General features: G+C 38.9%; 1 protein-coding gene across 9 annotated transcripts in view; it reads left to right on the forward strand.

Moving 5' to 3' along the window:
- The window catches only part of nme9 (NME/NM23 family member 9), a 462,322-nt gene that overhangs the window by 2,873 nt on the left and 431,633 nt on the right, over positions 1-27,816 (forward strand). For 4 of the 9 annotated variants that reach the window (XR_012384842.1, XM_021478587.3, XM_021478588.3 and 1 more), the window contains exons 4-17: positions 16-87; positions 1,638-1,754; positions 3,785-3,863; positions 3,943-4,025; positions 10,777-10,869; positions 10,962-11,116; positions 14,297-14,490; positions 17,038-17,182; positions 18,420-18,527; positions 18,858-19,003; positions 20,750-20,894; positions 21,919-22,166; positions 24,268-24,363; positions 24,860-24,961. Coding sequence is in view for 6 of the 9 variants with exons in the window: in XM_021478587.3 (XP_021334262.1) it covers positions 16-87; positions 1,638-1,754; positions 3,785-3,863; positions 3,943-4,025; positions 10,777-10,869; positions 10,962-11,116; positions 14,297-14,490; positions 17,038-17,182; positions 18,420-18,527; positions 18,858-19,003; positions 20,750-20,894; positions 21,919-22,166; positions 24,268-24,363; positions 24,860-24,961 (1,783 nt within the window). In the remaining 3 variants the exon portion in view is untranslated. The remainder of the gene's footprint in view (positions 1-15; positions 88-1,637; positions 1,755-3,784; positions 3,864-3,942; positions 4,026-10,776; positions 10,870-10,961; positions 11,117-14,296; positions 14,491-17,037; positions 17,183-18,419; positions 18,528-18,857; positions 19,004-20,749; positions 20,895-21,918; positions 22,167-24,267; positions 24,364-24,859; positions 24,962-27,816) is intronic. The other 5 variants (XR_012384843.1, XR_012384844.1, NM_001089475.1 and 2 more) reach the window with 2 other exon arrangements.

A 27,816-nucleotide genomic window follows, 5' to 3' on the forward strand; every position in this document is an offset into this window, starting at 1 on the left:
TTATCATCCCTGCAGGCTGAGGCAGATGGGATTGAAGCTCTGGAGATGTACAGAGGAAAGTGTGAGCCCACCTTTCTGTTTTATGCGGTGGGTCTAAAATATGTGCACTTCTCAGAGTACCTCCAAGTTTTAGCTAATTCATACTTAAAAAAAATTATGCAAATATAAATGAGCAAACAGGGGTAGCCCTATATACATTTCTGGAAATTGTGAATTATGTAGCCAATCGATGCTTTTGAAAACATTATTGGTTGGGTTTAGGGAAGTGGGTTGGCGAGTCAATCGATGCTTTTGAAAACACTGTCGGTTGGGTTTAGGGAAGTGGGTTGGCGAGTCAATTGATGCTTTTAAAAACACTTTCGGTTGGGTTTAGGAAAGAGGGTGGGCGGGTCAATTGATGCTTTTGAAAGGACTGTCGGTTGGGTTTAGGAAAGAGGGTGGGTGGGTCAGTTGATGCTTTTGAAAACACTGTCGGTTGGGGGGTATGGAAGTGGGTTGGCGAGTCAATCGATGCTTTTGAAAACACTGTCGGTTGGGTTTATGGAAGAGGGTAGGTGGGTCAATTGATGCTTTTGAAAACACTGTCGGTTGGGGGTAGGGAAGTGGGTTGGCGAGTCAATCGATGCTTTTGAAAACACTGTCGGTTGGGTTTAGGAAAGAGGGTGGGTGGGTCAGTTGATGCTTTTGAAAACACTGTCGGTTGGGGGGTAGGGAAGTGGGTTGGCGAGTCAATCGATGCTTTTGAAAACACTGTCGGTTGGGTTTATGGAAGAGGGTAGGTGGGTCAATTGATGCTTTTGAAAACACTGTCGGTTGGGGGGTAGGGAAGTGGGTTGGCGAGTCAATCGATGCTTTTGAAAACACTGTCAGTTGGGTTTAGGGAAGTGGGTGGGCGGGTCAATTGATGCTTTTGAAAACACTATTGGTTGGGTTTAGGGAAGTGGGTGGGTGGGTCAATCGATGCTTTTAAAAACACTATTGGTTGGGTTTAGGGAAGAAAGTGGGCGGGCTAATTGATACTTTTGAAAACACTATTGGTTGGGTTTAGGGAAGTGGATGGGCAGGTCAATTGATGCTTTTGAAAACTGTCTGTTGGGTTTCGGGAAGTGGGTGGGTGGGTCAATTCATGCTTTTGAAAACACTATTGGTTGGGTTTAGGGAAGGAGGAGGGCAGGTAAGTCGATCGGGCAGTCAGTCATTCAGTAAGTCAGTCAGTGGTGGATTTGCGTGAGAACAGCAGGTGCGAATGGCACTCGCGAGAGAAATTTGAGATCTGAAAAAGCGTACACAGTGCTCTCTGGTGAATTTGCGAAAACAAAAACTGCAAAAAAAAAAAAGTAGCACCTGGAAGGTATTTGGCACTCTCCAGAAATGTATATAAGGGTACATTTCAGAATGAGCCTGGGTTTAAGTCAAAACTGTGAGTCATGAACAATTTTTCAGATGCAAAATAATAAAATAATTTTGAGATATAAACTACAAGAACAAAAGTCTGAATTTTGAGGTAAAACAATTATTGTTTTATTCCATAATGGAAATTATCTTCCATATAAAACAGGTTACATTTTTACTTTTAACTGTGATGCTGTGAAAAGAGAGTTGCCCCATCTGTGTATGATGGCTTTGTGTTGTTGTAGGGAGGTGAGCTGGTGTCAGTTCTGCGAGGGCCAAACGCTCCTCTCCTGCAGAAGACCATACAGGAGGAGCTGAGCAATGAAAAAAATGTCCTGGAGCACGGCGGAGCCCGCAGAGCAGTGAGACACTTCACACATCAGCAGCCTGAACACAAATACTATGACCAGTCAATGCTGAAAAATACATTCATACTCTGATAAACTTATTTACTTGACTACTTTATCGTCAAAATATATACATATCAATAAAAAAAAACAATTTAAACAGTAAAATACAAAACTATGTATTAAAATATGCTAGAAACATTCTAGCAATGTGCTAAAACTTTGCTAGCAGGGTATTAAAACATGCTATTTCTGCTAATAAGTTAACAGTGTTCGTAAATATGCTAACCGCAGGTAAAACAATGAAGAAATGTGAGTAACATGCTTTAGAAACATGTCATATCAATGTTATAGCAATGTGCTAACCAAAGCTAGAAACATGCTTACAATATGCTAATTTTTGTCGAATAATATTAAAAAATAACAGGATACATTGTTAGCAAGACTCTAAAAGATGTTAGCCATGTTGTAAAAAATGCAAGCAGCACGTTAAACATTCTACATGGTAAACGCATGGTTGCAAATGTTAAAACACACTAGCCAGATGATAAATGTGCTAGAAATACATGTTAGAATCATTTAAGCAAAAATACTAACAGATGCTAGTATAATGTGAAAAATGTCGAAACATCACTATCTAATTGTTAAACATGCTAAAAACTTAATGCCAGCAAAGCAAAAACATGTTATCCACATTAAAACATGCTAGTAATACATGCTAATCATTACTAGCAATGGGGCAACCCTGGTAGAAACCTGTTAACAACATGCCAATGTATGCTAACAATTGCTAAACATACTAGAATAATTTATGCTAAAATCATGCTAAAGATGCTGACAACATGTTAATTGTTAAACATGCTAAAACATGCAAATAACATGCTAATTTATGCTTACAATTGCTCAAACATGCTAGGATAATTAATGCTAGAAGCAATATAACATCATGCTAATGTTTGTCAATTAATATTAAAATAGGATCATAGAATGTTAGCAACATTCTAAAACATGTCAGCCATGTTGTAAAACATGCAAGCAGCACATTAAACATTTTGCATGTTTTACAACATGTATCTAATGTTAAAACATATTAGCCAGATGATAAATGTGCTAGAAATACTTATAAGAAACATGTTAGCAGCATGCTAACTGATGCTAGTATAATACAAAAAATGCTGAAACGTTAGTTTGAGCAATCAAATTGTTAAACATGTTAATAAAACATGCCAGCAAAAGGCTAATTAGAACTAGCAATGCTAAACCTGCTAGAAACATGTTAACAAAATGCCAATCTATGCTAACAATTGCTAAAACACACAAGAATAATTTAGGCTAACATAATGCTAAACATGATGAAATATTGCTGGCATGGTAATTTCAGCAATCAAATTGGTAAATATGCTAAAAACACGCAAACATCAGGCTAATTTAAGCTAACACTTAACATGCTAAAATATTGCTGTTAATTCCTGCAACCAAACATGTTGAAAAACATGCTAAATCTACAAACATTTGACATTCCGGACCTGCCTTTGTCAAGCCAACTTCAGAGTATTTCTTTAATCATTTTGTCCATTTAAAATAAAAATATGACTAATAAAATAGGCTAATGTAGCAGGATGACATTTTAAAAAGCAGTATATGAATCTTTAAAGCAACAGTTCATCCAAAAATGTAAATTCTGTCATCATTTACTCAACCAAACCAGTTTGAGTTTCTGACTTCTGTTGAACACTAACGAAGATAATACACTGAAGAATATAGAAGAAAAAAGCAGCCATTGACTTCCATAGTATTTTTTATTTCTACTATGGATGTCAATGGCAGTTTTTTGCCCAACAGTTTTCAGGATATTTTATCCTGTGTTCAACAGAAAAAAAGACATTCATAAAAGTTTAAAACCACTTCAGTGTGAGTAAATTTTCATTTTTGGATGTCCTATCATTTTAAGATAAAAACAAAAATTAAAGCTGCTCAAATTTAATTAAAATAATAAAGTTCCAGCTCTGATTAGATGCTGAAAGAGATGACATTTGTGACTGCAGGTGAAAGATGAAGGTTTAACTGAGGAAGAGGAAGTGAACGATGACACTGAGGATCATCCGCATGATGAAGATGTGACCGGTAATCTTTTTTTCCCCTTATTTATCATTGTAGTTTGTTCGGTTTGCTGAATTTACCCACTGTGCTTTTGCTTTTTTAGTTCCTACAGACAAGTCCTACACAGTGGCAATAATCAAGCCGGATGTAGTGGCCCACGGCAAAGCAGACGAGATTATAATGAAGGTAAAAAAAGGAACTCAGTTTGGGACAAACATATTGTTTTTTTTTTGTTCATTTCACGTAGTAGTGCTGCACAAAATACAGTCAAAGAATTATTCGCCCTCCTGCTAAATTGATTCCTTTTATATTTTTTTACCAATTTTTGTTTAGTGAAAAGAAGATTTTTCTCAACACATTTCTTAACACATTGGTTCTCAAACCTTTTTTATCAGGTATCATCTAACAAAAAAAATCTCTCTCCAAGTACCACCAAAATGAGCAGTATTGAAATACAGTAGCGTAGTAGGCCCAGTAAAGCAGCTACAACTCTGCACAGTTAAACAAACGTGGCAGATTACCTCAGAAATATAGGCTATATGTCATATATGGCATATGATATACATAATTTTTTATATATTTTGTAATATATATAGCATGTACATGACATTTCATTCCTCCGCGTACCACTAGAAGGAAGCCCGCGTCCCACTAGTGGTACACATACCACAGTTTAAGAACCACTGTCTTAACATAATAGTTTTAATAACTCATCTCTAATAACTGATTTATTTTAACTTTGCCATGATGATAGTACATAATATTTGACTAGATATTCTTCAAGATACTAGTATTCAGCTTAAAGTGACATTTAAAGGCTTAACTAGGCCTTTAAACTCTGCGTACCTGGTACCAACTCCATGAAGTCGTTTACTTCCATGAATATATACATTAGATGTCGCCTACCCTGTTGTTGTCTATTGGAAGGAATGCGTCAATAGAGCTGCCACTTTAGTACAGGGTAGTGCTCCTTTAAAATGAATGTGGGACCAAGCTGCAGTGAAGGACTGTGGCCATCGAGAGCCAGAGATATACACATATACACATATATCTCCGAGTTTTCCCGGAGGTCAGAATGATAAAAATATTTTTATAAATTAAGAAAATTATATTTTACATCACTTTTCTACATTGATGGATAAGTGGTCACACAGGCATTTCTGACAAAAAGCTTGTGTTTGAGTGTATGGAAATGTACTATCTACCCTGAGTAAGTGACTGTATTATCATCAATAATGTTACCTGTGTAGCACAAAAGTTCAGAACATACAAAAACGTAAAAAACTAAACCTTACCTATGTAATGTTCTGCCTCTGTGCTTTGTTTTCTTTGTTTGCTCATTACTACACCCGTAGACAGCGCTAAAGTCCAGCATTTTCACGTAGTAACACTGTTTTGGCTAGTGCGGTTGAATGACATTTGTCCTGTGAGCACTGTACAAATATGGAGGCGCTATTGACGCATGCTCAGGGTCCCTATGCAATATCTAGTGTATATATCTATGCACTGTAAAAAAAAAAAAACTTATATATACTATAACTATATTTTACAGTCTATGGTTTAATCGTAATGATTTATTGATGATGTTTGATCATAATAATCTAGGAGAAGTCTGTATAATAACAGTGTTTCTTTGTAAAACTCTTAGTGTATACCTTTATTGAGCGTATTTGATCGTAATAATTTAGGAAAAGGCTGTAAAATAACAGTGTTTTTCTGTAAACATTTTAATTAAAATATCTGTAGATTTATTATTTTTTGCACTTTATTTCAACAAAGACATTTTACCGTAATTTTATGGTTTTTGTTTGGCAGCCGTAGCTGCCAGTCATTTGACCTTTTTTTAACGATTTTTTTTCTTACAGTGTGGTTTACGCATTACGCATTTACGCATGTGGTTCTGCATTCTTTAAATTTTAAAGGTCTGTACTGGTCCAATACCCCCAAAAGTGGTTCCATTCTCTCATCAGTTAAGCATTAGTCAGATCACACGATTTTGGCATGATTTTCTTGACGTAGGGTGTCGTAGAGATTCGTAACTGACAAATAGATGTCGTGACACAAGATTCAATCGTTTCTTGTCTTGTAATGTGCCATAGTTCACGACAACTGGTCTGGTCGCAGAAAGTGTAGCATGTTTAATCTTTTCTCGTTTTTTACAACGAGTTCCACCACGTGGGTGACACGGCCCTACAGGAGCACATCATTTATCAGTTATTTTAGTGGGTGCTGCTGTTAATGAGCTGGTCAGGTGATCAGAAAACAGGCTGCATATTTACAGATGGGTTGGTCACGGGTGGATATACCCAGTCATTGGCTATGCAAACCTTAACTACTTTCTCTAAAATATTATGTGTTTTAAGCAATTTTATCTGACAAACTGGCACAAATATGCCGACATCTCCATTCTGAGTTCTTTCTTCCAGGGGCACCAGCAGGATTTTATTCAAGGTTATGCACATCTCCAGCACCACCCGCCCCATCATCATCCCTTATTCTCATTTCAATCATTAAAAACACTGATGCTTGCTGTCAAAGGCTACATTCATTCATTGTCGCGAGAGAGACCAAGGAAATGAAAGCACATCATTGTATTTTAATAATTTAAATTATTAATTACAATAATTTATAATTAATATAATAGGAAAATATAACATTGATAATTAGGCTTATTTTAATATATTTTTGTTGGTCAGTTATCTACAAAATAAACAAGAATAACATCTGAGGTAAAGTGCTTCAAAACCAGTCCAGGTTAATGATGACAGCGGCACCTTAGAGAGTACAAGAATTCGAATAATTAATATTTATAAATATTACACCTGCTCAATAAAAATCGGATGATTTGCCACATTATCAAATCTGACTTGATCAGAAATCTAAAAATGGGAGAAAAAAAGTCACGATTTTATCAAGAAAAAATATTGCAGGATCTGATATAGTGACTTTCATAACCGACAATAAAAATCATGTGATCTGACAGGGGCTTTAGAATAGAATAACTTTTGCATAGATTATGATAGAGACATTTTCTTTTGAGACATGTGCAGGAACCACCAAAAATACGGGAAAAAGTTCAACAAAGACTTAGGAAAGACAAGGAAACTTAGACCATTTTAGGTTTGTACCTGTATGATGACGCTGTTTTATAAACTATTTATTGAATCTGTTTTATCTTTTTGCATTGTAAGCTTGGTACGGTAATCTGAGTGTGTCAAGCAAGAACAGGCTGAACAGCCTGGTGAAAGTGGGAGGCAAGATCATTGGTTTTAACCAGACTGGTCCAATGGTAATCTGCCATAATTATGTTCTAAAGAGAGCTCAGGGTATCCTATGCACCCCGGACCGCCCATTGTACTTCTGTATTTCAGTTGTTGCCATCAGGACGTCGTTTTAGGTTTCTATTTGCAGGACAAATAGAACCAGAAATTCTTTTAGAATTGTGGCCATTAGGTCATTAAATGAGTCCAGGGGGGAGGGGGATGTATCTACATATTGATGTATGGATGTTGTGTGGTAATATTTTAATAATGTGTACATGGAACTTTGCCTGTGTTATGGCACCATGTTGCAATTTTAGTTTCCCTAACGGGATAATAAAGCTGAGTCTGAGTCTGGTATAGGTTGCGTATAGGGAGGCTAGGCGCTTTATTGCCATCCTTCAGAGAAAGAATACGGGAGAAATACGGGAAAATACCTTTATGGGATGATAGCAAGATAGAACTGTAAAATACAGGAGAATCCCGGGAAAAAGGGAGGGTTGACCGATATGGTAGGCAATCGAAAACAAATATTGCTAAAGGGGCTAATAATGTTCACATGTTGAAAAAGTAAAAACTGCTTTCATTCTAGCCAAAATAAAACAAATAAGACTTTCTCCAGAAGAAAAAATATTATAGGTAATACTGTGAAAAATTCCCTACATATCATTTAAGAAATATTTGAAAAAGAATAAATATTGCATAGGAGGGCTCATAATTTTGCCCTCAGCTGTATCATTTCAAAATCAACATCATAATGCGTCCATCAACAATATTTACATTACATGATATATGGAATAGTTTAGAACACATGAGATTTGTGGAGTCACTGCAAACTTTAACCATAATAGATGGATGTTTATTATTTGCATGTGTTTAGGCCTTTAAGGAGTTTAAAGTCCACATGAAATCAAAACTAATCAAACTATTGATTTTGTAAACTTACATTGTTAGTTTAGTGGTGAACAATTCATCTGTAATATAATGTATGAAACCATATACCAAGGGACAAACAATACAAACAAAACAAAGTTAGATTGAAAACCGGCAAGACAAAGCAAGGAAAACGTGTTATCTGTTTACGTGACATTACAACGCGTTTTTCCTTTCTTTGTCTTGCCGGTTTTGACCCTTGCTTTGTTTTGTTTGTATTGTTTATCCCTGTGCTGCCTGCCTCCTGACCACTCGCCTGTTATTTTGACTCTGAATCTGGATTTGCCTTTATATATCTGTTTGCCCCAGTGGCGTAGCGCAAAATGCGCAGGCCTCCCTGCAGGAATCACCGACGGGGCCCCCAGTTGAAGGGGGGGGGGGGGGGGTAGAGCCAGAGATATATACACATATATATATGATCGGGAGTTTTCCTGGATGTTAGTCTTTTTTTTTAAATTATGAAAATTATAATTTTACATCACTTTTCTATATTGATTGATCACTGATCGCACAGGCATTCCTGACAAAAAGCTTGTGTTTGTGTGTACAGAAATGTACTATTCACCCTCCCTGTTAAATTTGATCTAATTCGTGTCCTGAAACACAGCTCCTCTCCTGCTTTCACCTCTCATACTGACGGAGGAGCGATTCGTTCGTGAATGAACGACTCTTTCACTAGCCGACAATAATACAAGTTTCTGGCAGCGCAGCATCTCGTTGTCATATTTCTTTTGCGTTGTTTGCTGATTTTATTTAACAAAACTAGCATAAGCCGAGTGTTTAGTGCGAATTGGAGCTGCTTTGCCTTATGGTGAATGCAGTAAGTGACTGTATTATCATCAATAACGTGACCTGATTAGCACAAATTTCAGAACATTCAAAAACGTGAAAAACTTAATCTTACCTATGAAATGTTCTGCCTTTGTGCTTTGTTTTCTTTGTTTGCTCGTTACTACAATCGTAGACAGCGCTAAAGTCCCGCATCTTCACGTAATAAAACTGTCTTGACTAGTGCTGTTGAATGACATTTGTCCTGGGAGCACTGTACCAATGGGGCGGCGCTATAGACGCATGCTCAGGGTCCCTATGCAATATCTAGTGTATATATCTATGTCACAAATTGAGGAGCGGGGAAAGGAGGCGGAGTGGAGCGACAACGTGGGGAATCCTTCACAAACTGAGGAGCGTTCACAAACCGAAAGTGGCGAGAGCGTCAAAGTAGCCAGAAGTCATTCATTTTTTATAGAGAACCGGCGGCGAGAAACAGCGGCGCGTCTTCATTGGCTATGACGCGGTTCGGCGGCAAGCAATCAGAATGAAGTAGTCCACCGCTTGGGAGGAGTTCAGAGAACCTGTGAACTTTGGTTCCGACCACAGTTGTTCCTAAGAGTTTGATTATTGCAGTTCCTGGATTTTCAATTATTGAAAATCGCGACGACGTGGGGCCCCCTAATCACGCGGGCCCCCCCCGCGGTGCGTGCCCTGCTGGCCCGTCCGCTACGCCACTGGTTTGCCCCTGTGATTAGTGTTACTTGCCTGACCATTCTGGTAAATTAACCTGCATTTGGATCCACACCCCTGTTGTCAGCGTCACACCATTGTAACAGAAGACTAAGCAGCAACTGTGTGTTAAGCCTGGTTTATACTTCTGCGTCAAGTGATTGGCGTAACGTAGGGCACATGCAACACGCGTAGCTGTGCATTTATACTTCTGCGCGCTGCCTCTGTTGCTTTGCAATAACACTTCCGAAATGCTAGTTGGCAGTGAGGTGTTGATGTTCCTCTGTTTCGAGTTTCTTTGCTGGTGTTTTTTTTTCTGAACGCTTCCCGAATGTACAAGTGGCTCAAACTCGCTCATTTAGAGGCAGGAACTGGCAAACATGCAACAACTTTAACCATGAGGTAAACACAAAACAAAACTTTCCATCCGGAGCTCCTTAATGGGACTCCACACTTGTAAACAATCGCTCCATTGGGCTCGCGCAGCTCTCGGTCCCACCCACACTCATCAGGGCTACCAAACTGACCAATCATAGAGCTTGCACTACGCGTCATTGCGACGTATAGTTACATTTTTAAAGGGGAGCGCGTCAGCAACGCCGATGGTCACGGTGAGGGCTATGCGTCAACGCATAGGCCGCGCCATAGCATATGTGTGCGCTTAATGCAGAAGTATAAATCAGCCTTTAGTGTGCTGTATTTAAAGTGCAGTTATTAGTCCAAAAGCAGCTTCAGGTGTGAGTGACAGTTGAGTCAGAGTGAGTGCAGGTGAGTGTGTTGCATGACTGGATCTGTAGTCCATAACATGGCGGATTTGTAGTTCATGTGGATTTGAATGTTTATCAGCGATCTATGGTAGTTACGTCGCTGGTGAACATGACAATGGGGTATTGTGTGTAGAATGTTGAGGAAATAAATGATCTTAATCCATTTTGGGATAAGGCTGTGACATAAAAAAATTCGGAAGGAGTGAAGCGCTATGAACACTTTCCGGATGCACTGTAATTAACCTAGTTAAGCCTTTTAAATTGCTGAATACTAGCATATACTTGCAGAATAACCAGTAAAATATTATGTACTGCCCAACATTTCGAAGACAAAAGAAATTAGTTATTAAAAATAATGTGTTGAAAAAACCCTCTCTCCATTAAACAGCACTTGGATTTTGTCTTCAGCGGTATAGAAACACTTGCAGCTCTACTTCACAGGTAAAATGAATACACTGTGTGCTTTTTTTCTCATAGATTCAGGATGCCGGTTTTGTGATTTTGGCGCATGAGGAGCGAACGCTGACTGAAGCAGAAGCTCAGGACTTCTATCAACACAAAGCCGCGGAGGTAAATGAAGGAATCCTCTAAAAATAGCCTGTGTTTTTGCTGATGGAGAGGAATGGCAGAGCTCCAGCGTGCGTGTTTGTGTGTTACTGCAGCCGTACTTTCAGGAGCTCGTCCAGTTTATGTCGAGCGGCCCATCGCATGTCCTGGTCATCTCCAAGACAGAGGGCTGTGAGGACGTCATTCCGGCCTGGAGAGAATTCATCGGCCCTGCTGATGTGGAGGAGGCCCGGAGAGAGCAGCCTGAAAGGTATCGCATTACCTGGAGAAACAATTAGTCAATAAATACATAAATAAATGAATGAATGAATGAACATATTAACAAATGAATTAAATAATATAGAGGAGGCCCAGTGAGAGCAGAGTTATCACATTACCTGGAAAAACAACCAATCAATAAATACATAAATGAATGAATGAATGAAATGAATGAATGAATGAATGAATGAATGAATGAATGAATGAACAGATTAACAAATGAATGAAATAATATAGAGGAGGCCCAGAGAAAGCAGAGGTACCACATTATCTGGAAAAACAATGAATGGATGGATGGATGGATGAATGAATGAATGAATGTTAAAGAGGCTTGGAGAAAACAGACTGACGGGTAGTGCATTACCAGGAGAAACAATCAGTCAGTAAACACATGATGATAGATGAATGAATGAATGAACAGATTAACAAATGAATGAAATAATATAGAGGAGGCCCAGAGAAAGCAGAGGTACCACATTATCTGGAAAAACAATGAATGGATGGATGGATGGATGAATGAATGAATAAATGAATGAATGAATGTTAAAGAGGCTTGGAGAAAACAGACTGACAGGTAGTGCATTACCAGGAGACACAATCAGTCAGTAAACACATGATGATAGATGAATGAATGAATGAATGAATGAATGAATGAATTAATGAATGAACAGATTAACGAATGAATGAAATAATATAGAGGAAGCCCAGAGAGAGCAGAGGTATCACATTAGCTGGAGAAACAACCAATCAATAAATAGATGATGATGATGAATGAATGAACGAATGAATGAGTGAGTGAATGAATGAATGAAAAGGAGGCCCAGAGAGAGTAGCTCAAAAGGTACCACATTACCTGTAGAAACAATTAATCAGTAAATGAATGATGGAATGAATTAATGAAATAACAGAGAGGAGGAATGGAAATAGCAACCAAAAGTTTCTGCATTAACTAAAAACAATCAGTCAATAAATACATAATGAATGAATGAATAAATAAACAGATTAACGAATGAATGGAATAATATAGACAAGGCCCAGTGAGAGCAGAGGTAGTGCATTACCTGGAGAAACAACCAATCAATAAATACATGAATAAATGAATGAATGAATGAATGAGTGAGTAAATGAATGAATGAATGAATGATAGAATGAATGAATGAATGAATGAATGAATGAATGAATGTTGTAGACATACTGGTTACATAAACGTGCTTAATCGCACTTCAGCAGCGTTTATGTGAGAGCGTACAAGAAGATCTGCACTTGAGCGGCATAAATTTGAGGGGGTGTGCAAGAAGTTTTTGATTAGAGGAAAACGGTGCACAAGCAAAGAGATTCGCATGCTTGTAGGCTATTACATAAATGCGATCTCGACTGGTAATACTGCGCTCACGACATTTATCATTGAAATAATGCCACAGGTAGTTGGTAGATCTGTGTAAAAAAGGCCTGCCGCCACAGCTGGAAAAAATCCTAGAGGAAACACTGGAATGAATAAATGAAAGAACAGATTAACGAATGAATGATACATAGAGTAGGCCCAGAGAGAGCAGAGGTAGCGGAATTACCTGGAGAAACAACCAATCAATAAATACATGATGATTGATGGATGGATGGATGGATGGATGGATGGATGGATGGATGGATGTTAAGAAGGCCTGGAGAGAGCAGCCCGAGAGGTTGTGCATTACCAGGAGAAACAATCAGTCAGTAAACAAATGAATGAATGAATGAATATAGAGGAGGCCCAGAGAGAGCAGCCCAAAAGGTATCACATTACCTGGAGAAATCAGACATTAATTAATGACGGAATGAATGAATAAAATAACAGAGAGGAGGAACGGAACGAGCAGCCAAAAGGTACTGCATTAACTGAAAAAGCAATCAGTTAATAATATACATGGTGAAAGAGTGAATAAATGAATGAATTAATATAGAGTAGGCCTGGAGAGAGCAGCCCAAGAGGTAGTGCACTACCTGAAGAAACAATTAGTCAGTAAATACATGATGAATGAGATAACGAATGAAAGAATTAAATAACAATCAAAGAGGCCCAGAGAGAACAGCCCAGGAAATACTACAGTACCTGGATAAACAGGATGGAAATTTACAGGATGCCCGGAGAGAGTACCCTGAGAGGTATGGCATTACCTTGAGAAACACTCAGTCAGTAAATACATGATGAATGAATGATTAAATAAAAGGAGTGAAATAATATACAAGACGTCCAGAGAGAGCAGCCCGATTAAGTGTGTGTGACTAATGAATGAGTGAATAAAATAACAGAGAGGAGGCCCAGAGACAGCAGCCTGAGAGGTAGTGCATTACCTGGAGTCAGTAAATACATGATGATGAATGAATGAATGAACATAAAATAATTAAAAAAAACACGATTAATGAATAAATTAATGCAAATAATTATAAAAACAGTTATAAATGGAGGAATGAATAAACAAAACAAAATTGAATGAACGAATGAATGAATACATCAATAAATTATAATAATAAATATATATATATAAATATTACACTGAACATTTTATCTAGTAAACGATACATACATTTGAATGGTGACTAAATGTTGTTTTATATCCGCTACACTTATATAAGTTTTACATTTTTTAAAATACATTTTAAGGTCAATGATAATTAAGCTATTTTTTTTTTCAGATACAATGATTTGTCTAATTAACCAAACTCGCATAATTAATCTAATTAACCTGGTTAAGCCTTTCAATGTCACTTAAAGCTGAATACTAGTATCTTATTAAAATATTTAGTCAAATATTATGCGCTGTTACCATGGCAACAATCATTTATTAGTAATGAGTTATTAAAACTATCATGTTTAAAAATGTGTTTAAAAATCTTTTCTCCGTTAAAGAGAAATTGGAGGGAAAAACATACAGGGGGGGGCTAATAATTCTGGCTTGAACTGTATATATTTTTCCTGAACAAATGATGATCATCATTAATAGGGAAGTGTAAACGACACATGTTCCCGTGCAGACGCTGAGTAATTCTCTAGAGTGTTCCTAACATGATTCCTCCAGTAAAGCTCATGTGTTGGAGTTGCGCTGCCGCTCCATATTGCGCTCACAGCTTTGATCAGTATCAGTTTTAGCTCAACACATCCTGAGAGCCCGCGGTTTCTCCATCTGTCTGTCCTCAGCCTGCGGGCGCAGTACGGCTCTGAAAGCCTTCTGAACGGCCTCCACGGCAGCTCCGACCGCGAGCGCGCCAGCAGGGAACTGGCCTTCTTCTTCCCCAACTTCAGCTTCAGTGTGTGGGACTCCAGGCCGGAAGAGGAGCCCGTGGAGCGAACGCTGGCGCTCGTCCGGCCCGACGCTGCCAGGGAAAACAGAGGCAGGTGCCAACGTTACGCTTTTACACCTCCTGCACTCTCACTGAGGCCCGAAAGTTTGCACACATTACACTCAAGCAGAGTTTACTGATATTGATGATCAGAATTCACCAGCACCATCACATCACACTGAAAAAACAATGCTTTTCTCATTTAGCATTTTTATTGTTATGGTATTGTGGTGTTTAGTCATATTTTTTTACTTTTGTTTTTTAATTAAGCCACTATAAACACTATAAAAAGTTGTTTTGTTCATGTTAATTGTAAATCGTGCAAGTTATAATGAATGTTTTTTTTAAAGTTTTAGTCATTTATATTGTCACTAAATGTTCTCTGTTCCCTCGATTGTGCAAGACAAATTTCTCCTTAAGGATGGATGGATTGATGGATGGATGGATGAATAGATGGAGAGGGATGGATGGATGGATTGATCTGAGATTGATGGAAGGATTGATTGATCTGAGATTGATAGATGGATGGATTGATCTGAGATTGATGGATGGATGGATGGATTGATTGGAGATTGTTAGAGGGAGGGAGGGGGGGGAAAGTGAATTGGAGGTTGATGAATGGATGGTTGGATAAATTAATTAGAGATGGATGAATAGATAAATTGATTGGAGATGGATGGATTGAATGTATGGATGGGAGATTAATGGATTGATTGATTGGAGATGGATGGATGGATAAAAGATTGATGGATGGATGGATGGATGGATGGATGGTTTGATTGGAGATTGGGGGATTGGGGATTGATGTATGGATTGATTGGAGATTGATGGATGGATGAACTGATTGGAGATGGATGGATGGATGAGAGATTGATGGATGGATGGATGGATGAATCGATTGGAGATGGATGAATTGAATGGATGGATGGGAGATAGATGGATGGATTGATTAGAGATGGACAGATGGATGGATTGATTGGAGATTGATGGATGGATGGGAGATTGATGGATTGATTGGAGATTGGTGGATGGATGAGAGATTGATGGATGGATTGATTGGAGATTGATGGATGGATGAGAGATTGATGGATGGATGTAAGATTGATGGATGGATTGATTGGAGATTGATGGATGGATGAGAGATTGATGGATGGATGTAAGATTGAAGGATGAATGGATAGATGGGATATTGATTGATGGATGTGAGATGGATGGATTGATTGATTGGAGATGGATGGATGGATGGTAGATTGATGGATGGATTGATTAATAGATGGATGGGAGATTGATTGGAGATGATGGATGGATGTGAGATGGATGCATGTGAGATGGATGGATTGATTGATTAGAGATGGGTGGATGGATGGATTGATTGATAGATGGATGGATGAGAGATTGATTGGAGATGATGGATGGATGTGAGATTGATGGATGGATTGATTGATAGATGGATGGGAGATTGATTGGAGATGATGGATGGATGTGAGATGGATGCATGCGAGATGGATGGATTGATTGGAGATGGGTGGATGGATGGATTGATTGATAGATGGATGGATGGGAGATTGATTGGAGATGATGGAAGGATGTGAGATGGATGGATTGATTGGAGATGGGTGGATGGATGGATTGATTGATAGATGGATGGATGGGAGATTGATTGGAGATGATGGATGGATGTGAGATTGATGGATGGATTGATTGATAGATGGATGGATGGGAGATTGATTGGAGATGATGGATGAATGTGAGATTGATTGATGGATTGATTGATAGATGGATGGATGGGAGATTGATTGGAGATGATGGATGGATGTGAGATTGATGGATGATAGATTGATAGATGGATGGAGTGGAGATTGATTGGAGATGATGGATGAATGTGAGATTGATTGATTGATGGATTGATTGGAGATGGATAGATGGGAGATTGATTGGGCCCGCAGCTCGCTCCCGCACATGCGTTTGTGATGCGGCTGTAAAGCACTGGCCCGATTCCTGTTAACCATATCTGGCCTGAGTCTGTCTGTAGAGTCCGGGCCGCTTCTGGCAAGGGCTCTCCAGTGTGGCAGCAGAATGCGGCTTCAGCCTCCAGAACAAATTTAAAACTGCCACGAGAAGTCGACTTTCCGAGGCAAAGACACAGAATTTAATGACAACTGCCTCTGCATCGGTTTCTCTTGATGCGTTTGATTACACACAGGCTAGCACCTGGGTTAAGGTCGGTGCAGGAGGAATAAATAAATAAATAATTTAGCCTATATGCTCTTCGTGCAAGTTCATTATTAAAATATGAATGAAAAAAGCGATTAGAAAATATGCAAATTAATTGACGGTCTATAATAGGTTATGACGGACTTTTTCAAGTCTAACGCGACCTCTGGTATGAATGGGAGATTGATGCATGGATTGATTGATTGATTGTACAGGGATGTATGGATGGGAGATTGATGGATGGATTGGAGATGGATGGATGAATTGATTTACCAATTCATTTGTATTTTTGACGATTTCCTCTGGTTCTGCAGTGTCTGAAACTTTAACTATGAGAAAACGGTAATGAAATATGAAGACTTATGCTCTGTGAATGTGTTTTAGAGGAAATCCTGAGCCGCATCCGTCAAGCTGGTTTCAGAGTGGCCATGCAGAAAGAGCTGATGCTGACGGAGGAGCAGGTGCGACTCTTCTACAGCACTCATGTGGAGGAGGAATACTTCAACAGCCTGATGGAGAACATGACCAGGTCAACAACACACACATGCACACTCTCAACAACAAACAACATATATACAAACATGCATACGTACAATAACACAAACACACCAACAAATACACACACACACAAACACAAACATGGATGGATAGATGAACTGGGATACTTGGATTGGGATGGACGGGTTGGAATGGATGGATAAATTGGGATGGATGGATTGGGATGGATAGATGGATTGGGATGGATAGATTAAGGGGGATGGATGGATAGATTGGTATGCATGGATTAAGATGCATGGGTTGGGATATATGGTTGGATGGATTGGAATGGGTTGAGATGGATGAATGGATGGATGGATAAATTGGGATGGATGGGTTAGGATGGATAGATTGAGGGGGATGGATGGATAGATTGGGATGGATGGATTAGGATGCATGGGTTGGGATATATGGTTGGATGGATTGGGATGAGTTGAGATGGATGGATAAATTGGGATGGATGGGTTAGGATGGATAGATTGAGGGGGATGGATGGATAGATTGGTATGCATGGATTAGGATGCATGGGTTGGGATATATGGTTGGATGGATTGGAATGGGTTGAAATGGATGAATGGATGGATGGATAAATTGGGATGGATGGGTTAGGATGGATAGATTGAGGGGGATGGATGGATAGATTGGTATGCATGGATTAGGATACATGGGTTGGGATATATGGTTGGATGGATTGGAATGGGTTGAGATGGATGAATGGATGGATAGATAAATTGGGATGGATAGGTTAGGATGGATAGATTGAGGGGGATGGATGGATAGATTGGGATGGATGGACTAGGATGCATGGGTTGGGATATATGGTTGGATGGATTGGGATGGGTTGAGATGGATGGATGAATTGGGATGGAATCATAACTACAATCACCTGTTGACATCACCTGTGTCAAATCACATCATTATTGAACCAATTTACCTGATAAATTCCCTAAACTGCTCCTGTCACAACTTTTTATGGAGTGTGTTGCAGGTCTGAATGAAAAGAAAGGGTGTATATTCACAAATGAAATGAAGTTGACCAAACAAAACATTAAATATTTTGTGTTGATATTGTATGCAATCAAATACAAGTTAAAGTAAATTTGGAATTTATTTTTTTTTATTTGTGTTTTCCAAACTGTGCCATGTTTTTCTGATTTGGGGATTTAATAAATATCCAGTAAATACAGTTTATATTTATACTTTTTACATGAACTGTGTGTGGTTGACAGTGGGCTGGTGTTAGCATTAGCTTTAGTAAAAGAAGGAGCCGTGGAGCACTGGAGGAACATCCTAGGACCCAAAGACCCCATCAAGGCTAAAAATGAGCAACCGGACAGGTAAAACAATATCAATAACAGTTTCATTTAATGACTTTTACCTTCATCTGAATGTTTCTGCTTAACCCCATAATGTGTTCAGATCTGTTTGACCCTGAAAATATATGTAAAAATGTTTTATTATTATTATTGGTACAGCACATTTCATACACAATGGTAATTATAATAGTATCAGCATTTATAAAACAGCAATTCTTTGGACTCAGAATGACAAAACAGTCTACAGATTTTGATTGTATTATAAAAGCATTAACTCAATGTGTGATTGTTTATCGTGTGTGTTATTGATCATACAGTGTGTGTGTGTGTGTGTGTGTGGTTGTGATCTAGTTTGCGAGCCCAGTTCTCGGTTGAAAACTCTAGTATTAACCAGCTCCACGGCAGCAGCAGCTCAGAGGAGGCAGAGAAGGAGATCAGCTTCTTCTTCCCTCCTGAAGACACACTCGCTGTCATTAAACCGGACACCCAACACAAGGGTATCATCAGCACTAACACTGAACACAGTGTAGACAATCGAAACACAAAACAAGTATTGCTTTAGGGGCCGATCACACCGAATGCGCATTTACGTTCCAAAAACGCGAGGCGCACCCACTGCCTTTTTTTTTGTTGACAATAAAAAAAAGAAGCGCCGGGCATTTTTTTATGTTGCTAGGCAACGACTGAATCAACTGGGTATTGTGTGAGTGATGCTGTTGATGTTAATATAATTTTAATATTTAATAATATTGTGATATTCAAGATACGTCAAGTCATACAGCTCTGGATAACTCAAAACCACAAGTCTCTCCTCCATCTCTAAAAGTCTCTGTTGTTGTCTTGACAACATAAACACTGCAGAAACCCTCTCTCTGCTTTCCTTTGATTGGAGAATGAAGTTGCGAGTGATGTAATGCGCTTTTTCCGCTTAGAGTTGACTTTATTTCAACTGCAAGCGCACATCGCGCAAGGGCAAAAACGTGAGGCGCAGCAGGTGGTAAAACACGCAAACCGCATAACCAGCGCACAAAACGCTCACAGCCGTCAGTAAACCATTCAAAAAAGGCGCCTCAGTGCAAAAAACGAGTTCGGTGTGATTGGCCCCTAAGGGGGCTAATATTATTGACCTTAAAATGTTTTCCTTGACTGCTATTATTCTAGCCAAAATAAAGCTAATCAGACTTTCTCCAGAAGAAAATATATTATAGGAAATACTGTGGAAAACTTCTTGCTCTGTTAAATATAATTTGGGAAATATTGGATTGGGATGGATTGGAATGGATGAAATGGGATGGATGGATGGATGGATGAATGAATTGGTTGGGATGGATGGATAAATTGGGATGATTGGGTTGGGATGGATAGATTGATTGTGATAGATGGCTTGGGATGGGTTGGGATGGATGGATAAATTGAGATGGATGGATGGATTGGAATGCATGGATTGGGATGAATGGATTGGGATGGATAGATAGATTGGGATGCATGGGTTGGATATATGGATGGTTGGATTGGGATGGATGGGTTGGGATAGATGGATGGATTTGGATGGATAGATTGGGAAGGATGGATGGATAGACTGAGATAGATGGATGGATGGATGAATTGGGATGGATGGATGGATGGATTGGAATTGATGGATGAATCGAGAAGAATAGATGGATGAATGGGGTGGATGGATGGATTGATAAATGGGAATGAACGGATGGATTGGGATGGATGGATGGATGGATGGACAGATTAGGAAGGTTTGGGATGGATAGATGGATGGATGAATTGGGATGGATGGATGGGTTGGTATGAATGGATTGATGAATTGGGATGAATAGATGGATGGAATGGATTGATGAATGGGAATGGATGGATTGGGATGGATGGATGGACTGGGATGGGTGGATGGATTAGGATGGATCGGGATGGATAGATAGATGGATGGATGAATTGGGATGGATGGATTGGGATAGACTGATGAATGGGAATGGATGGATGGATTAAGATGGATGGATCCATGGACTGGGATGGATGGATGAATTGGGATTAATGGATTGAGAAAGATTGATAAATGGGAATGGATGGATGGATTGAGACAGATGGACTGGGATGGATGGATGGATTGGGATGGATGGATGGGGATAGTTAAGGGGTTAAAATGTTCAAACCCCAAGTTTTGAAAAGGTAGTTCAAGAATAAACCCAAAGGATAAACACTGGAACTCGCTGTTGACCTTGTGTGTATCTGCTCAGAGGAGATCCTGGAGGAGATTCAGGCTCAAGGATTTACCATTTCCCAACTGAAAGACACGATTCTGTCCAGAGAGATGGCAGAGGAGTTTTATAAAGAGCATCGCGAGAAACCCTTCTTCAGCCAGCTGGTGGATTACATGTGCCGGTGAGTACTCCTCTGAAAACAAGTGTTAAAGGATTAGTTCACCCAAAAATCTGAATTTGCCCATTGATTTACTCAAGGTAACCTAGGAGTACAGTTGAAGCCTGAATTATTATCCCTCCTGTATATTTTCCCCCAATTTCTGTTTAAATGGGGGAAGATTTTTTCAACACATTTCTAAACATAATAATTTAAATAACTAATTTCTAATAACGGATTTCTTTTATATTTGTCATGATAACAGCAGTTAACGCAGGAAGTAGTGCTGTAGCATCACAGCAAGAAGATCGCTAGTTTGAGCCTCGGCTGGGTCAGTTGGCGTTTCTGTGTGGAGTTTGCATGTTCTCCCTGCGTTCGCGTGGGATTCCTCCGGGTACTCCGGTTTCCCCCACAGTCCAACGACATGCGCTATAGGTGAATTGGGTAGGCTAAATTGTCCGTAGTGTATGAGTGTGAATGAATGTGTGTGAATGTTTCCCAGAGATGTGTTGCGGCTGGAAGGACATCCGCTGCGTAAAAACGTGCTGGATAAGTTGGCGGTTCATTCCACTGTGGCGACCCCGGATTAATAAAGGGACTAAGCCGAAAAGAAAATGAATGAATGAATGGTGACAGCACATAATATTTGACTTGATAATATTCAAGATACTAGTATTCAGCTTAAAGTGACATTTAAAGGCTTAACTAGGTTAATTAGGCAGGTTAGAGTAATTAGGCAAGTCATTGTATAACAGTGGTTTGTTCGGTAGACAATCGAAAAAAATATAGTCTAAGGGGGCTAATGATATAGAGCTTAAAATGTTTTAAAAACTGCTTTTATTCTTGTCGAAATAAAACAAATAAGACTTTCTCCAGAGGAAAAAATTATTATAGTAAATACTGTGTAAATTGCCTTGCTCCATTGAATATCACTTTAAATATTTCACAGGATGGCTAATCATTTTGCCCTCAACTGTATATGTAGCACGCACCATTGAGTAAAATGCAGCAGCGCATTATTATGCTTCTTATGATGATTTCTGTATAGTGGGCCGTGTACGATGCTAGTTCTGACGAAGGAGAACGCAGTGCAGGAGTGGAGAGCCGCCATGGGCCCCACAGACCCCGACCAGGCCCGACTGACAGCTCCCGAGTCACTGAGAGCTCGATTCGCTAAAGACGTGCTAGAAAACGCCGTCCACGGCTCCTCAAACACAGAACACGCAGACCAGAAGATCAAGTTCATCTTTGGAGACATCGGTGAGATCATCCCTGACACTGCGTCACCACCGCTAGGTGCGGAGAACACTCAAACAATACATAAATATTGTGTGAAATTAGATTTATTAGTGATTTTTATTCCAAGTATTTCCCAAATGATTCAGGAATTTTTCACAGTATTTTCTAAATTATTATTTTCTTCTGAAGAAAGCCTTTTTTGTTTTATTTCGGCTAGGAAAAAAGCAGTTCCTAATGTTTTAAAGCCAATTTAAGGTCAATATTATTAGCCCCCTTAGCAACATTTGTTTTAGATTGTCTACAAAACAAACCACTGTTATACAATGACTTACCCTAACTTGCCAAATTATCCTAGTTAAGCCTTTAAATGTCACAAAGCTGAATACTAGTGTCTTGAAGAATATCTAGTCAAACAGGCACGTGCACACATAGGGCTCAACCCGTGCAGTGCACATGCCCTGTTTAGTCTTGGATAGAAAGTGCCCTTCCAAAATGATCCGAAGTACCGGCAATTATAATTATCTCAATTAATAATTCCTTACAATTACATAGCGCATTTTTGGGCATTCAAAGCGCTTTACACATTGGGGGGAATCTCCTGATCCACCACCAGTGTGCAGCATCCACCTGGATGACATGATGGCAGCCATATTGCACCAGACCCCACACCACACACCAGCTGATTGGTGGAGAGGAGACAGAGTGATGAAGCCAGTTATGATATGGGGATGGTTAGGAGGCCATGATGGACAGGCCAGTGGGCAAATTGGGTCAGGATGCCCATACATGTCAACATTGGGATGTGAAAATAAGGGATATGCCCACCATAATAAGGGATTCCCCTAACACCCCCCCCCACCCGTTGTATGTTCATTTGGAGCTGTTTCATTGTAAATAAACAGTTAATCGGTCGGTAATATGTTTTAAAATTATTATTATTAACAAAAGAAAAATAAATATTTACATTAGCAGCAAATACATTAGCAAACAGTTCAGCTTATTAAAATTAATAGCTATTATATTGAAATAGAATCAAGCATTTGCCGTTTCTCCATTGTATAACTTACAAATTCTGATTAAAGAGCAACGAATGAATCTCTCATTTATTAAGATTTTTTTTAATTTACATTAAATAAGAGGTGTCACTTTAAAAATGCACACATCTAACATTATAATGAAAACATTCGACTGCTTTTCTAACTTTTTATGCTCATTTAAGATGAAATTAGCTGTGTTTGGGGGGAAAAACCCACCAAGATCGACATCCTTTTATGTTATTATTATTAATTATGTGTGTATGTCTGTTTAAACCCGCACCCAAAAGCCAGACTTTCTCTCCGCTTCAAATCGCGGGTATAGAATCCGTTTGGGAAACAGCGTCTGTTTATCACTATGGAGCGCGTCAGCTGACAGTCATGCACCATTATATGACTGTTTTGAGGATTGTATAGGATGGGCGACGGCACCTGTAATCAAAAGGAAGTTGAATCGCACCATTTTAATATTTATTCATAAGTGTTTTCATTCCTAAACAAAGCAAAAGCACAGAAGACTCATGTTTTAGAGCAAGGGGCGACCCCAGGTGGTTCGGCGGTATGGGTTGCGTATAGGAAGGCTCGGCTGTTCAGAGAAAGACTGAAAATACGGGAGAAATATGGGAAAACACCTTTTGCGGGATGGTAGCGGGATAGAACAGTAAAATACGAGAGAATCCCAGGAAAAAACGGGAGAGTTAAAATGTATGGATGCTTGGGTTAAATCCCTTCTCTTTTTTGAAGGACATCCTGGGATTTTTAATGACCATAGAGAGTCGGGACCTCGGTTTAACGTCTCATCCGAAAGAGCAGTATTTACTGAGCAGTATAGAGTCCCCATCACTATACTGGGGCGTCAGGACCCACACAGACCATAAGTTGAGCACCCCCTGCTGGCCTCACTAACAGTACTTCCAACAGCAACCTAGCTTCAGGTGCCAGAGTTGCAGAGAGCTAGCTGCCGGCAAATTATTTATCAGTTATTTATTAGACAATAAATCCATATTTCTAGGCTTTAAATTTGTCATCAGTGTATTCTTGATTTAAATAAGCCTGGTTTATTTGATTGAAAATGACTCGTATTTAACACTAATGTCTAACAATGAACGTCCTGCTGTCTACAGAAACAGAGGAGAGTTTTGCAGAGCTCAAAAATCTACAATCTTCAAGATCTCCTTCATTCGGTGACTTGAGGAACGAGACCGAGCCGGACACTACAGGTTCATCACTGAGGGTTTATTTATACACATCACTTTGAGATATCATTGCATATTCAAATATTAAACAAATAAAGAAGTGAGTAAACATTAAGAGTATGGTGATCTGAGATGAAATGCTCTTTATTTTAGGGTTTACCAAATGACCAGCGATCCATTCTTGCATTTAATATTGCACATCATGACAAGTTCTGATTGCTACACAACTGAAACGTAGATATAATACAGTCTATTGTTGGAAATTGTAGCATTATAAAGTAATATAAAGTTTTCTAACTGGCGACTGACATGATCTAGTGGGCTGTCTACCGTCATCTTTAAGATGCCTGATATCAGGAGATGTGACTTTAGACGGCAGGGATTGTGTTTTAAAGATATTATGCTAACAGATAGCATTTAGGCAGATCATCTACTGCATTTTTAAATACAGTAGTGATTAATTAACTTGGTAACTGTGCAAACACAAAAACATAACTTACTGCTAATCTCCATTATGCAGATGGTGCTGAAGAAATGAACCTCGAGATGACAGAGAGTCACGCAGCATCTACAGACCAGACTGAAGCCCTCGAGACGCCGGAATCCAGCCAGCCGGACACAGGTCTCTCATTCAAATGTTAATGAAATTAGCATATAAATATATTAGTATCACTCCGTTAGTTTTAAGGATATCTATTAGCTAGTGTGCTCCAAAACAGTGACAACATTAGAAAATATAAACAGATATAAATGATGATGATGAAATTATTTATTTGATGTCACCTCATACCTCAGTTTCTCATCCAATCTTCTGATCAATCAAATGCTTTCTGATATCTGACATTGCCTGCCTGTTTCTTCTCATTTTGCTGTTCATTTGATACTCTCACTGGCAGAGTACTAGTTTACTAGTACCGGGTTGGACCCCCTTTTGCCTTCATATCTGCCTTAATCTTTCATGGCATAGATTCAACAAGATACTGGAAATATTCCTCTGAGATTTTGCTCCATATTGACTTGATAGCATCACGCAGTTGCTGCAGATTTGTCGGCTGCACATCCATGATGTGAATTTCCCGTTCCACCACATCCCAAAAATGCTCTATTGGATTGAGCTCTGCTGACTGTGGAGGCCATTTAAGTACAGTGAACTCATTGTCATGTTCAAGAAACCAGTCTGAGATGATTCACGCTTTATGACATGGTGTGTTATCCTGCTGAAAGTAGCCATGAGAAGATGAGTACACTGTGGTCATAAAGGGATGGACATGGTCAGTAAACCCTGTAAACCCTAGAGATGGTTGTGCGTGAAAATCCCAGTAGATCAGCAGTTTCTGAAATACTCAGACCAAGCCGTCTGGCAGCAACAACCATGCCACGTTCAAAGTTACTTATATCAACTTTCTTTCCCTTTCTGATGCTCATGCATTGAGTTGCTGCCATGTGACTGGCTGATTAGAAATTTGCGTTAATGAGCAGTTGGACAGCTGTCCCTAATAAAATGGCCAGCGAGTGTGCACAACATTTAATATAGACAATATACGTTACATTATATATTGGTAATGTACACAAAATGTCCCTCAATCGATAAATATATACAAAGAAATATGTTGCTGTTGGCATTTGTATCCCAATGTGAATGATTAATCAGAACTTGTATGTCTTAGTGCGTTAACATTTACTTATTTACTAATTTCAGTTCTGTAGTCCGTTATTACGCCTGTCTTAAAGGTGCAGTATGTAAGTTTGACACCCAATGGTTGAACTAGGGATTGCACGCCTTGTTCAAAACATGCAAACACAGGTTGCCAAACATATCAGTAGCTATGTTTCCATCCACCTAGTTTATGCGCATTTTGCAAATGCACATAAAAAAAAAAACAGTTGATGGAAACGCCATGATGCGCATACATTTTGAAAATGCGCATAAAAAAACGTATGCGCCTAACTGGGTAGGATAAACTTTTTATTCGATTAGATGGAACAAAACTGCGATGGAAACACTTTTACCGCACAAACTCCAGCATGCGCATTAAAAAAGGTCATGTGATTTTGTTAAAAGAGATCATGTGATGCTTAAAATGTGTGTGAATGGACAAAACGTCAGGCTGAGCACATTATAAAACATCTGAAATGTTGTTTTGGTCATTATAAAACACCTTACCATTTCAGTATTAATGTTATTATATTATTAATGACCTCCAGAATCAAGAGCGCCTGTGCTCCGCCTCTGACGCCTTCAAACGCCACCGCGCGCTCACTGCTTGTCAGGATTGTCTTCTGAGGCGCATTCATTTAGAAAAAAGATTGATGCAGCTTCTCCTACTGCAGCAAATGCAGTTTTTACTGTTGATATTTGCCGCCAGTTAATCAGGAAGTGACGATTTTGTTCGCTTTGACTCGTTGGATGGAAACGCTGCTTCATTCACACAACTTTTATGCGATAATCCAGTTTTGCGCATAAAGTTTATTCGCATTTTTGGATGGAAACATAGCTAGTGATTCAGCATCTACATTTAATAATGTTAAGGTTTATCATGTATTGATTAGATTATAAACATTTTACTGGAGTGCAGCGAGTGCATATTCTGTGCTTCTGAATGGCTGTATTTACATTTCTGTCGTGTTTTATCTGGTTTAAACAGCCAAACTGCTTATCACAGCAAATCTCGTCACCTATAGTGTTGTTAGGACACGGGGTTACAATGTAACCTGCTCAGCTAATGTTTACATTTGTAATATTTATAATATTTGCTAATTAATAACCTTATGTGGAACTCTGAATCTGCGCCTCGTTTCAGAGTCTGCCACTGTCCACTGAAGGTCGCATTTAGGTCGTGAATACCCACTTTGAGAGCCTTTCTGAATGAATGAATGAATCAAATACGCTTTTTTTCCCACCAAGGCAACCCAGGTGCTGAAGTATAATTGGCTAAACTGGCAGTGGGTGGCTTAAAAGAACCAAAACATACAGGACTTTACAGCCAAAGCTTTGCAAGTTCCATTGGACAACACACCAACACTATATGGAATGAACTCCCTAACTGCATCAGAACAGCAGAGTCACTCGCTACTTTCAAGAAACGACTAAAAACTCAACTATTTAGTCTCCAATTCACTTCCTAATCTGCAATTGCCTCTCTGAATATCACACTAACTGTACCCAAAAAAAAAAAAAAAAAAAAAAATATATATATATATATATATATATATATATATATATATATATATATAAATATATATATATATATATATATATATAAATATATATATATATATATATATATATATATATATATATATATATATATATACTAATACTTCCCTTCTTAGACTTTACAGACCTGAAACTTGCCTATAGCACTTATTCATTGTTGCTCTTAGTTGTGTAAATTGCTTCCTTGTCCTCATTTGTAAGTCGCTTTGGATAAAAGCGTCTGCTAAATGTAAATGTATACCTCTTTGGTACAGAACTGA

The sequence above is a fragment of the Danio rerio genome, chromosome 9 (genome assembly GCF_049306965.1).
Source record: "Danio rerio strain Tuebingen ecotype United States chromosome 9, GRCz12tu, whole genome shotgun sequence".
In the NCBI taxonomy this organism is placed as follows: domain Eukaryota; kingdom Metazoa; phylum Chordata; class Actinopteri; order Cypriniformes; family Danionidae; genus Danio; species Danio rerio.